Source organism: Echeneis naucrates, chromosome 20 (genome assembly GCF_900963305.1).
Source record: "Echeneis naucrates chromosome 20, fEcheNa1.1, whole genome shotgun sequence".
NCBI classification, from domain to species: Eukaryota; Metazoa; Chordata; class Actinopteri; order Carangiformes; family Echeneidae; genus Echeneis; species Echeneis naucrates.
In genome coordinates this window covers 17,225,695-17,238,514 of record NC_042530.1, presented here as the reverse complement: position 1 = coordinate 17,238,514, position 12,820 = coordinate 17,225,695, and the positions used below count along the sequence as shown (strand labels likewise).

General features: G+C 40.6%; 1 protein-coding gene across 1 annotated transcript in view; it reads left to right on the top strand.

Moving 5' to 3' along the window:
- The window catches only part of ahrra (aryl-hydrocarbon receptor repressor a), a 53,840-nt gene extending 42,112 nt beyond the window's left edge, over positions 1-11,728 (top strand). The window contains exons 5-9 of the mRNA XM_029529187.1: positions 2,413-2,502; positions 6,199-6,343; positions 6,829-6,962; positions 7,899-8,107; positions 9,078-11,728. Of these exons, the coding sequence (XP_029385047.1) occupies positions 2,413-2,502; positions 6,199-6,343; positions 6,829-6,962; positions 7,899-8,107; positions 9,078-10,206 (1,707 nt within the window). The 3' untranslated portion in view covers positions 10,207-11,728. The remainder of the gene's footprint in view (positions 1-2,412; positions 2,503-6,198; positions 6,344-6,828; positions 6,963-7,898; positions 8,108-9,077) is intronic.
- Positions 11,729-12,820: the final 1,092 nt, after the last annotated feature.

Genomic DNA, 12,820 nt, shown 5'->3' with positions numbered 1-12,820 from the left:
CTGACAGCCAGACAGCAGGAAAACCTGTCGAAACAATGACACAAGACTCATCAATCCCTCTCCTCCCATCCTCCTCCTTCTCCTTCTCCCTTCCACAGCTTCCAAGCAGTCAACATATATTTTATTTTGGGCTCTGCATGCAAAGCGCCTCCTAAGATTTGTAAGTCAAAGCTTTTAGTCTCCCCGGGGTGCTGTATTTGCAGATATGTGTTGGAGCAGGCCAGCAGCAGGTGCCTATTTCCATTACCTAAAAGCTTTAGCATGTGAGGAAATGAGGGAAATGTGAATTGAGAAAACACACACAAGTAGCAGGCAGCACAGTGCAGCCATCTTTCTCCCTCTTTTCTTCCTCTAAGAAAACAAGGTCTGATCAGATGTGTTTGATTTTGAAATTTAATAAAATCGAAAAATGTTCATTTTAACCGAGTAGTCATTATTTTCTGTTGCTCCTTTCAGCTCTTTATCTGTGAAATGAATTGTAAATGGCTTATGCTCCTCCAGCATAGATGATGAATGTTCCCATAATGATATTGGATGTGAACAATATATGCACTCTATCCATCTGTAATGTATTTGCCATTCCATTTTGGAAAGCAAGTCAACCAACAAAATATACTCTGTTTGCCTCGCCTGTTTGTTCCAGGAGCATAAAAATGTCAAAGTCATTAAAAAAAAAAAATGTGTTGCAGAATTTTACTGTGGCCTTTAAGTTACTGCAAAGAGGAATAGGAAAAGGTGAACGGGCTAAATAAACCAAGATGAACCCACTCACCCATGTAAATTCTGGCCTTTTTATGGCCTTATTGGACCTCATAAAAGCAACGTTACATTCCGGTGTATTCAGGACATTTTTATGTCCATTGTTTGGACGTGGAATCCCAGATCACTGAATCGTTTAAACTTCACGCTCTGTAGCTGGACTGTAAAATTTTTAGTACAGTTCATATGGATATGAATAAATCCAATAAATTTTAATTAGACAAGCAATATGACAGCCTTGGCCTATAGAAGTACAGCAAAAAGTTACACTGCGTAAATACTTCATCTCTTCCAAGACCCATTGTTGATCATATTTTCACTGAAATATTACATTTGGATAAAATTTACATTTTCTAAAGACACTCTGTTAGGAGATGTTTGAACAGCAGAATGACCAACCTAATAAGTGTGTCCTGTTTTACAGCATCTGCTTGCATGCCAGTTTTAGCTTGCGTTGCTTCTCCCCCACTCTGTTTTTTTCATATATTATATTTTAGTCCAGACATTTTTCTTTCATGTCGCTGTTTCTTAAACACCTTTAGGTTTTAGGACACAGAGAGATATCTGATTACGCTTTGTGGTTAGTGAGAAGAGCATTGTAGTATTACTGGATTAGTAGTGGAGGATACTGAAAGAGAGACATAGAAGAAAACTGAGTATGAGTGTGAATTCAGAGGCCACAGGGAAATATACCACATGAAACACACACTTACCAGGGAAGACCTGCATAGTCTCGCAGTAAAATAGAGGTGACACATTCTGGCGGCTATAGTCACGCAAGTCAAGTAGCTATTGCAGCTGCGTGCACAAGCACACACATGAAAAACCACACCCTCTCATTTCTTCCTGTCTTTATTCACACACCCTCTTGCTTTTCTCTTCATCCATCCATCTCTCTTCTTTTGACTGAAGCCAATTAAGTATTTATTTCAAATTTGCGTTTTAATCAACACTTGTCTCTGTAAACAGTGCTGGCCAAACAGATTATTCCCCTTGTGTGCACCAGAATGAGGCTGTTTGTGTTTCTCAGTTTCAGTTTCTCTGCTTTTGATCAGCTCGTTTAATATCAAAATCAAAGTATTTTAGCGGTCAAACAGATTTAATTATCAATGTTTGTAACTTATGAAATACATCACAGTTTGAAGGAAATTTGTGTGTATGCCATCTTAAAGTTAACTGCTTAGAAAAAACCCTGACTATAAATTTCTCCCCAAAATATTATAAGTCTATGAAATGCATATACTTTAGAATACATCAGAAAGCCTTATTTGGCCCCCTCAGTTCAATGACCAACTGTCTTTGGTTCCCTCTTCTGCTCCATTTTCACTATTATTTACTTGTCTCAGAGTTATGGAAAGAAAGACATAAATTGAACATGGTACAATAAAAAGACTCGAGTCAACCTCTGACTGCATTTTGTGTCTGGCGCATAAACTTAATTGTACAGTACTGTAGTGACGGTTGGCTCACAAATAAAACCATCTGACTATTGCGTAGTGGGTAACTGTGATGTTCAAGCTACATGCAAGTGATGCCACCTGAAGTTGGCTGTGCAAAGATGACACAGACTTCACTTGTTTGTGTCTGTCAGTTTATTTTCTGCATGATCTGCTCTGAGTCACAACTTATTTCTGTTTTTCTGTGTGTGTGTAGTCTCTGACAGGCTTTGCCTTGGTGGTAAGCAGCGATGGGATGGTCTTTTATGCCTCCTCTACCATTGTGGACTATCTGGGATTTCATCAGGTAAGTTGGGCCCAAATACTGTATGTTCGATGTAACAAACTCTATGAACTTTTCTCATCTTTCGATTAATCTTTCGCACAATGCAACGCTTTTCTTACAAAAAAATGGGTGGGGTGTGTTGTTTGTTTCTGTCTCTGTACTAAGCGTAAAAAAAAGTCAATTTAAAAAAAAAAACTTGTGTTTTCTCTCCTCTGAGTTAACCTGTTGCGTGTACGCTATGATATCAGAAGTCGGAAATTTCCGAGTTTGGAATATAGGATTCTCGGTTCCGAGTTTTAGTGAACGCAGCATCCAAGTCGCTGTTTGTTTCATAGAAGTCAGTGTTGGAGATGATGGAGAGTTAGTTTATGAAGCCAGGGGAAGACAAAGGACTTAAAATAAGTGACGCTGACTGTGGATAAAAGAGAGACGACAAGCCTTTTGGTTATTCCCCTGGGAAAAAATCAGGCTCAGGACTGTATGTCCAGTAAAACTCTCGAGAGGAGGGACAAAATCATGTTTAAAGCACTTATGTTAAATGTAAATGTAAATGTAACTGAAATCTTGCAGTATGTGTGGCAGTGCCATGTTTATAAAAGCACTAACGATGAATGTCAGCATATGACAATTTTGTTAAATTGTACAGTACAGTAACCCATGTACAAGAAAATCATACTGAGGAATGTTGTTTGATGTTTTCAACAGAAGATATCTATGGAAAAAAAAATCTAAGTTAACTTTATATGCAATGGCCTAAGTACCCATTACTGGTACCGGTGAGTACTTGTCCACTATACACAGTGGTATCGGTGCATCCCTAACCTTTAATATTACAATACAATCAATCCAAATCAAAAATAAAATACACTCATTGACGTCCATTTTTACCAGTAAGAAAATGAAACGCAGCATTTGTAATGGCTTTGACTCATCTGAGCTCTGCCATGATTCAGCATGTTCCTCATTATCCTCATTTACCCTGCAGGAGTGTGTTCTTGATCCATTCCTTTTTCATTTCATTTCCTCTTCATCTCTCAGCTAATGAGCCTGATTAGAAGTCTCTCTTTCAGTCGGCCTCCCTGCAGTTTGATACATCTGTGTAAGGGCAGAATGAACTAAAGAGGCCACAGAAAGGTGAAGCCCTCCAATTCACCCTGTGCTGCACTCTGTAGATGTCTGTGTGTGGCTACTGATAAGTCATCAACGGTTTAGCTTCCTTCCTCTCTGGCAGCGAGAACCAGCCAGTCATTAATTATGGATGGCATCAACACAGAGTGCCTATCCTGATGAAATCCTCCCTCTACCCCAAACCCATGGATAAAGTGCTTTTCACTGTTAAAATCCCTCCGCTGCCCTCATGTTTGCTCTCTCTGTCTCTCGCTCGCTCTCTCTCTCTCTCACAGACACACACACAGCAGGCTGACCCTTTGAGGTAGAAAGGAGGTAGAAATTCTTCTGCTACAGTGCTCACACTTGGCATACAAGCAGAAGGGGGCAATAGCATAGCATCATGAAATTGACATGAAAACCAGAGCCTGTAAAAATCCAGCCAAAGTGTGTGTGTGTGTGTGTGTGTGTGTGTGTGTGCAAGGTGGCATGGGAGCCAGTAAACACAGACAGAGGAAATTAAGCGTATACTGAAGGAGATGAGGAGGTGTGTCTCATGTCTCATATTTCCATATAGTTGTCTTCATATGAGTGGCAAATAAAATTTCAAAATATTGTATATTTTGAGCATGAAATAAATTAGAAAAGCCTGTGGCAGTTAATGTTTGAAAGAGGCTGACTACACTCACAACTCTGTGAGGTTCTTTTCAAAGGTTTTACCCAGGCAAAAACACATGCTCAAACTGAGAATGCTAACAAATGAACATGTATAATGTTACCAGGCTCACATTTTCCTTTTAAAATTTTACAATTTTAAACTTGTTAACAAGACACTGTTGAAAACAAGCAAAAAAGTCTCCTAGGGAAGCACTAGGGTACAGTGGTTAGCTCTGTCATCTCACAGCAAGACGTTTGAGGGCTTAAACCCAGGACCTGGGCATTTCTGTGTGAAGTTTGCATTTTCTCCCTGTGCCAAGATCAGCTCCCTCCAGGTCTACCAGTTTGCTCCCACAACCCAAATGAAAGTGGTGACTATATTTTCTGTAGGCATGGGTGGCCATTTATTTCTGTATGTCTCTTAACATCAGGTTTGTGATAGACTAGAAAACCTGTGCTGTACCTCACCCAAACCCTATGAACCTGCGTCCCTCCATCCAGATTATGGATGGATGGAAATGTCACACTGCTGGTGGCATCCAAGACAAAATCAGAGGACGATTTTACTGGCAAGCAAAAAGCTTGAAATCAGTTTTAAATGCTTTAAATCAAAGCAAATCAAATGAAATTTAGTACAGTACAGGCCAAAAGTTTGGACACACCTTCTCATTCAAATGGATAGGAAAGTGTGCCCAAACCTTTGGCCTGTACTGTAGCCCCAAATCACAACAAAGTCACATCAAGGCACTTTATAATTAGAGCAGCTCTAGACCAAACTCTTTATCATCATAGGTCTTTTGGAGCGATCAGGACCACCAGAGGCAGAAAGTGTCATCAGTGAAATCAGTGAAATCTCTGTTCTGACAGTTGATGAAGAGAATGTAAATCTTTCTTTCCATAATAACAGGTCATCACGCAATATTTCAGAAACTCATCAAAAAAGTTTCCCAAATGTTCAGTTCCTGCAAAGGAGCTATTGGTTGTTTTTAAGTCACATACTTTGTCACCAAGACTTTGACAGCATATAACGTAATTTTCAGCCCGCAATTGTAGTCAGAAGGACACTTATCCCTAATGTCCCACAGGAAAATAAGTAAAGAGAACACTCCACTAAGAATCACCACAAGAAAGCTCTGGAGAAGCGCAGAAAACCTCTGCTAGCCTTTGATCCCATTTGTTACTGGTGCAGTTAGGCTTTGAAGGTCAGCAAAAATATCACTTATTCTCCATTTTTTCCTCTTTGTGTTTTTTACAAGAAACATAAACAATAGTCTCTGGACCAGTCTGCCTGGCTGCCGGTAGGGAACCAAACCACAGGATGAAGCGCTTGCTGAAGACGGTGGGAACAGATTGTGTTTTCAGAGGCAGAGGATCAAAAACCCTTGCGTGCCACCAGTGTGGAAATTATGGAGAGAGTGCAGGGAGGAGGGAGAGAGGGAAGAGGGGAAGGTTAAACATTTTAGTGAGGAATCTGTCATGGAATGACAGAGAGCACAGCTATTGCTGGAAAAAAAAGAGAGAGGCATGACGAGAGAGGGCTGCAACCAGACTCTGTATGTGTGGATGGGGAGAGTTAGTTGGGCTGGACTGCTGTTCAGGAGCTGGAGTCACGCGATGTTTGACAAACACAGCTGCCCTCAGTGGCCCTGCAGCTGGCCTTAGATCCGTACTTTGCTGAGTAAATGCTGCAGCCTCTGTGTATGTGTAGGCAAAGAAGCATGTACAGTGAGTGTGCATTTGTTGGTGTGAGTGTGTCCAGTGTAGTTCTCACACTGACAGGAATTCAAACAACAGCTACCAGTGGCCCTGATGACCCTGAGCAGCAGGGCACACTCTGTGGATGTTGCTGTGAGCATGCAATCTTGCATAAATGAACATGGCATGACTGCATCTAAATGAAGAAATGCTTTGATGATATACCTGACAAACAAATCTCTGTTTTTTCCCCCCTAGACTGACGTCATGCACCAGAATGTGTTTGACTATATCCACATAGATGACCGTCAGGAGTTCAGACGCCAGCTCCACTGGGCCATGTGTCCGCCACACCATCAAGGAACGTCAGCACACCAGGATAGCCAGCTAGCTACAGGAACTGGTGAGTTGAAGTCTGGTGATAACTTCTTTGTCAAATGTTTTAGACATCTTGAGTTTCTGTGTTGGAGGCTCTGCTGGTTATAGCTGATCCAGGCCTACAGTATGTACTTAATATAATTGTCTGACTCTCAGAAATCCTGAAACAAATGCTACTGTGATAATTGAAGGCTATGCCTTTATAAAAAAAAATCAAATGGGCAAAATCTGAATATGCTGGAAGATTACTTTAACTGAGATATAATTAAACCAATATGTAGTGTTTCATATTGGTCTATAAAATACAAAGACAGATTCTGTCATCATCATAGTGTACTAACCAATATCCTGACTTTACCTATAGTATCCCATAAAAACTCATGGTCCACCTGCTTTCAATTTTGCTGTAGAGGACTGATAGCAGATTATTATTGTCAGTGTTGTCTTGCTTTGTTGACCCCTTTCATAAAATGCTCAAGAAATTAGATGATGCTCTCCATCTTTCTCAAGGTGAAGAATTTGTAGTCAGCAGCCAGTTTCACTCTGTGGAGGCTGGAGGGATTCCTCCCGAGCTCACCTGCTTTCTCAACAGATGTTTCATAGCCAGAGTCCGATGCCTCTTGGACAGCACCTCTGGATTCTTGGTAAGTGGTCAAAACAGAACTGCCAGCTATCATGAAAAGTAATGTCAGTTTTCAAAGAATTAAAGTTTCTTCAAAAACATAAAATCTGTGCATTGAGACAAAGCTATCCACTTTCTGGGAGTAGACCCAGGCCTATAAAAAGTATTATGACCCCTTTGGTGCAGCAAAACTACATTTTTAATTATAGTATGCAGTTATGTTTAGTTGTATTTTAGGACATTATAAGAGAATGACGAGTGATTGGACATAGCAGCAGAATAAAGGCCCGGTCCATCCCATATGCCTGTGACTGGAGTGGTTTGGAGACCAACAGTGGAAAAGTTAAACAGCTTGATGACAGAGCAACAAGAATATGGGTTTGGACCATTTCATCAGGGTCACTGGAGTGCTCTCGTTGTACTGATGCTGGCCGCGCAACAGAAATTCCAGATGGCAATTTTCTGACATAAACTGAAAGACAAGTAATGAGAAAACACCGGTGAGATACTTTTGTCACCAGTAAGCACAACTACAACAAAGACACACTATTGGGCCTATGATGTAAAGGGACAATTCTGCAAGTAAAATGGCCCAAGGACCTGCATTCCCCTACAAAGGATAAAATATACTTCAGTGCAGACTGGAATATCTGGTTGGTTTGGTCTGTAGAGCTAATTAGCTGTGTTACCCACCTGCAGATAATCAGGATATTAGCGTTATGTCTGTAAGGATGTTAGCATAAAACACCACTATGCTCACCAGCTGTTGTATGGTTGTTTATTTCTATAAGGACTAAAGATTGACAGTATGATCTACTTTAACACTTACTTCTGTTTCCTGGAGCCAAATTGAAAACCAATTACATAAAAAAAAAAGAAAGAAAATGTGTGTAGATGTTTTTTTAAGTGTTGCCAACTGGAGGGGTTCAGATCAGTAAATTCTGCTTTCCTCTCCCAGACCATGCAGTTTCAGGGTCGTCTTAAGTTTCTTCATGGACAGAAGAAGAAATCAGCCTCTGGGACTCTGCTGCCTCCCCAACTGGCTCTGTTCTGCATAGCGGTACCCCTCCTACTGCCATCCATCACTGAGATGAAAATGAAGAACATGTTAATGAGGGGAAAGAACAAGGGAGGAGGAGGAGGGATTATCTCTTCACTGGAGCATGTGTAAGGGGCCTCGTAATGAACATATCCTTCCAACTGTAGCTAAAAGTGGAGTGCCAATGTATTCCCACACTGTGCCCTTGTCTAAAGTTGCTGATTGCTTCAATGGGGGTGCTATACTGTAATTAAAGGTCAAGCTTTTTACACAAATTTGATGTCCCAAAACAGAGGTTTGATGCTTGGCACCTTGTAATGGCCTCGAGGAAAGTGAATTGATTGGCCTGATGAGGAACCTAAAAAGTAAAGGTCAAATCTTAAATGTTGAAAGGCCACAGCCACAACATCATTGGTTAAGTTCTGCTGAAGCAGAGAGTTATAATGCAGATTTTTGCCAATCATCCAGAGATTCTCTCATTAATAAATTAATTAATAAAGAATGATGTGCACTGCTGATGTAGTAAGACAAGGTTCCATGAGACAAGAGCAAAGGAAACACTCAAAACAGTGTGATATTGCCAAAAAATATATGTGCACCAGTCCCTATGTGTTATTTATTCATTGCTGGTGATGAACAGAGGGCTACCATCCCCTGTCCTGGTCGAGGGGTGGGGGGGAGGTAGCCGAAAGAAGAAATGAACACAGTGTATTGCTCTGCCTGTAAATATGGATCTCTGGTCAAATCTGATCTTTTGGTTTTGAATGTGAGCTCTTGTCTCAATTTACAGAACAGACAAATCCTGGAAAAGATGAGTCACTTTTGGAAAGACTCTCTTGCGACCTAAAATGAACCAAACCTAGATATTTGTGCTTTGAGTCATTCATCAATTGGAAAAAAGAAGTAAAGACACATTTGAAATTAATGCATTCCTGTATGGATATGTGGGTGGATCAATGATATGATCAGAGACCACCTCCTCTTGAATGCCATCAGAGAACACAAAAACTATTACCCACAGACTCATTTGTCTACTTTTCTTTTCTACTTACTTTTCTCTGATCCCTTCTCCTCCCCACCCCTCCCTCCCTCTCACAGTGAGCGAGGTGAACACCTCCGACGGCACTCCTTCAGTGGAGGAATGGGGGACATTGCAGACCCTCTCCTCCTTCCATGTCCCGCTCCTGGTAGCACACAGCGAGGTCACCACACTCCCTGGACCCCTCTCTCCAAAGATCACAAGTACCATCCTGATGGTTACTTCAACCAAGAGGAGCCCTTAAACTACTGTAAGTCCACCATGGCTTCCCATAAAGGCCTCAGTCCAGGCCTGGGTGGCAGCTGGCCCCTCCGGCCAAACTCAGGTCCCCTCAGAGCGGGCCAGGGTATTGGCTATATTCCCTCTAACCGCTTAAACAAGACTGGACAGTATGGGAAGCCATACCGTCCTTCCCCAAACTGCCACAGCAGCAGAGGCAGTGAAGTGTTTGTGTCGAAGCTCTATGGGAACATCCAGATACCCACAGACCCAGATGCGTACTGCGTCGACCTGGTGAAGAGTGAGAATGGGTACGGAGAATGCTACGATGGCCACCTGATGCCTGAGATGCCTCCCATCAAGGTAGAGCACGACTCAGACTCTGAAAATGGCTGTGATGCCTACGGGCGACCTTGGGTTGAGGTGGTTGACCGCCGCTATGCTAATGGAATATATGACCAGACTGCTAGCCTGCAACTCAAATCAGAGGCAGATTATTATGACCCACAGTATTCTCCCTGCCAGCGAGGAAAAGCTGGCATCAGCCCACCATACAATAACGGCAACTATCACAACTATGCAGTCAACAACAGCGGGAACACCACACGTCTGTTAAAGTGCGACAAAGACTTGGGAAATAACAATGACAACAATCAGTTCAGTCCTCAAAGACTCTCTCATACAGACTCTGTAAGCAGCAACCAATCTGTCAACCTCATGGACTCACACATCTATCCACAAGATCCTCACAAAGCCTACATGCACCCGGATTACAGCAAGCAAGGCACTTACGAGTTCAAAGGTCATGGCCTGATTCATTCCATCAAGCGGGAGCCCATGGACTCCCCACCGTGGTCTGAGAGCACTCATGAGATCAACCAGTCCATGATGGCTGGTCCGAGGAGCGTCATGCCCTGTGTGATGAGTACAGGGCACCACAAGTCCAGTCCATACATTTATATGCAGTAAGAGTTTTTGCAGTGTTACACAAACACACTCATACATACAAACAATCAATCAGTGTGCATTACAGTGCTTTGTGTTATTATTGTTTTCACACACGTGCACCAGCATAACAAAAGGACATTTTAATATTGAGGATTCCCAGGATGTCAAGTACCTCATCTAGAATGAAGGAGAGGTCACAAAAAGGCTCAGGTTCTAGTGTTAGTGTTGTGACAATCAGAAAAACAATTTTTAATCCAATTTGAATATGATTTTGTTTTTAAAAAATACATTTTGTAGTTTGTTCCAAGCACTTTGGGATTTTAGTGACAATGAGACCAGTTATGTCTAGAAACACCGTTTCATTTTGTTCTTTGTGTTGTGCATACCTGGCTTTGCGGGTGGAACAAAGGCTTTTCTGTAAAAAGATACTTTTTTTTACGTATTCACAGGAGCGTAACATCTGATATAACTTGGCTTGTTCAAGGGAGGTTGATCATTAAAACAAACTTAAAAGTCAGCGGTGACAACTTCAGCAACAGCGTAAACTGCCTTGAAGAGAGCTTATTGGTGGTTTGCATATTTTAGTGCTTTAACTACAAATAACCTACTTTATCCATGACCGCCTCAAGTGATGTTTGAATGGAGACAATCTATTTCTGTTATAGTTATGGTGATCTTCATTATTAAGACAAAATGCATTTCTTTTTATATTACTTGAAACTCAGTCAGTTTTTATTGCATGACATAGCCAAATTCACTTTATGTTTGTGATCTGAATTTTCCCCGATCATGCCTGTGTGTACCATTGAGAATAGTATTGAAAATTGCTGCAGAATCCTTTACAAAACTTGACATGTTATGCAAAGTATATGCAATTTGTAGTTAATGGACGAAAATGTGTTGAACTATTGATACGGTCAAAGCTTTAACTATATTCACTACACTCAAACAGAAACAGTGTCTGAATACACACATAAGGGCAGAAGAGGGGTAAGATGAACAATGAACAAGTCCGACATGTTTAGCTACCACTCTGTGTTTGCTCTTTGGTTCCAACCTCCATGTACAAAGAGTGGAAAGAAAAGTGAAATTCAAAGCACACAAAAAAGTCTGAGGGTGATGATGATTGCAAACTGATTTGAAAATCAATAATGACTCAATTTGAATAGATTTGTTTTTAACTCTGGGTATATGGGCATAATAATTATCAGCTGAAGGTTTGTAAGGACAAGTGTTAGACTGAATTGAAGGAAAAGAGTCCAATGTTTAAAGGTTCGATTTTGATTCTTCTTTCAATGCGCACAATGCACACATCATCATCATGTACATCGTGTTGAATGTGCAAATAATATAATTTATATCATTGTATGCCAGAGCTGATTTTGTACAGATAGGATCAGACTTTTTAACCCATTACATCCTGCATTACTGCAGATGTGATACAGATCCTTCAAGATGAATATTCACTTTTTTATTTTCATGTCTTTTCAAAAAAAAAAAACAAAAAAAACAACAGTTTGTCTTCACAGTGTTTTTGCACAAATGAACTAAAAATCACCAAATTGATTCAATGTCAGAGTCTCAGCTCTATGATGCTACTGGAGTAGTTTCTAAATTGCACTACTGGGAGTAGTTCAGTCAAAGTTCACTCTACCCAGACAGGTTTTTGAGTTGACATGCACAACTGTACTTGGTGTCACTGTTTTGCATTTGTCTTTTTCTCTTTGTCCGTGTTCATTTCAATAAATGTTTGATGAGTCATATTTATTGTAAGAGGCAAATGTATATAATTTAAAAATTACAGTTTTGAAGGCTTTTATGTTTCACTAAGGTAAATAAATGTGGCTTTTCTCTTTTTGATAATTGTTAAAAAGACTATCATACCTGTCTCATGGAGGAGGTAGCTGCAAGGTAGCAAACACAGTGTACATATGCAGTGTCTTCCAGTGTTTCTACATGTTTTTGCAAATGGGACTTATCTATTAAAAGACCTTTCTTCATATGCAAAATCTTGGCGAAGTCTTCTTATTTAGAAACAAGGCACCATTTGGCAAAACTCCCGAAAACATTCACAGCAATCAGATTACCGATGACAAATGAACATTATACAGGTGTAAATGTAACATATCTCAATGAATCACTTAAATGAAGCTAAGTGAAAGTGCAGCAAGGAAGTGACAACCACAATTTCACACTATTTCCAAGTTCCAGCGGCATATTTTTATCTTCACCCTATTAACCCTAACATGATTGCCTTTAGTGAATCGTTTGTAAGCTGCCAAAATTGAATGTGCTCCCTCTTTCTTCTGTCATTGACAATTTTGTGACCTTCAGCTACTTATTCACTAACATCGCCAGTCAAACCATCCCCAGCATTATCATGACTGTCTAAGCTCTATTACACAAGGATCCACCGTCTTTCTGCCAGAGTCAAAACTCCAAAGTATGTTATTTATGTTGGCAATAGGTTTCAATTAATTTAAACTCCGTACACACTTTTGTTCCTTTTATTAGTTTCTCCTTATTGAAATGCCTCAGAACATGTGATGTTTGGCATTGTGATAAAACTGATATTGTGTTATTGTCTCAGTGCTTATTATTTCTGAGGGTATAAAAACATGCCAGTCACAATGGC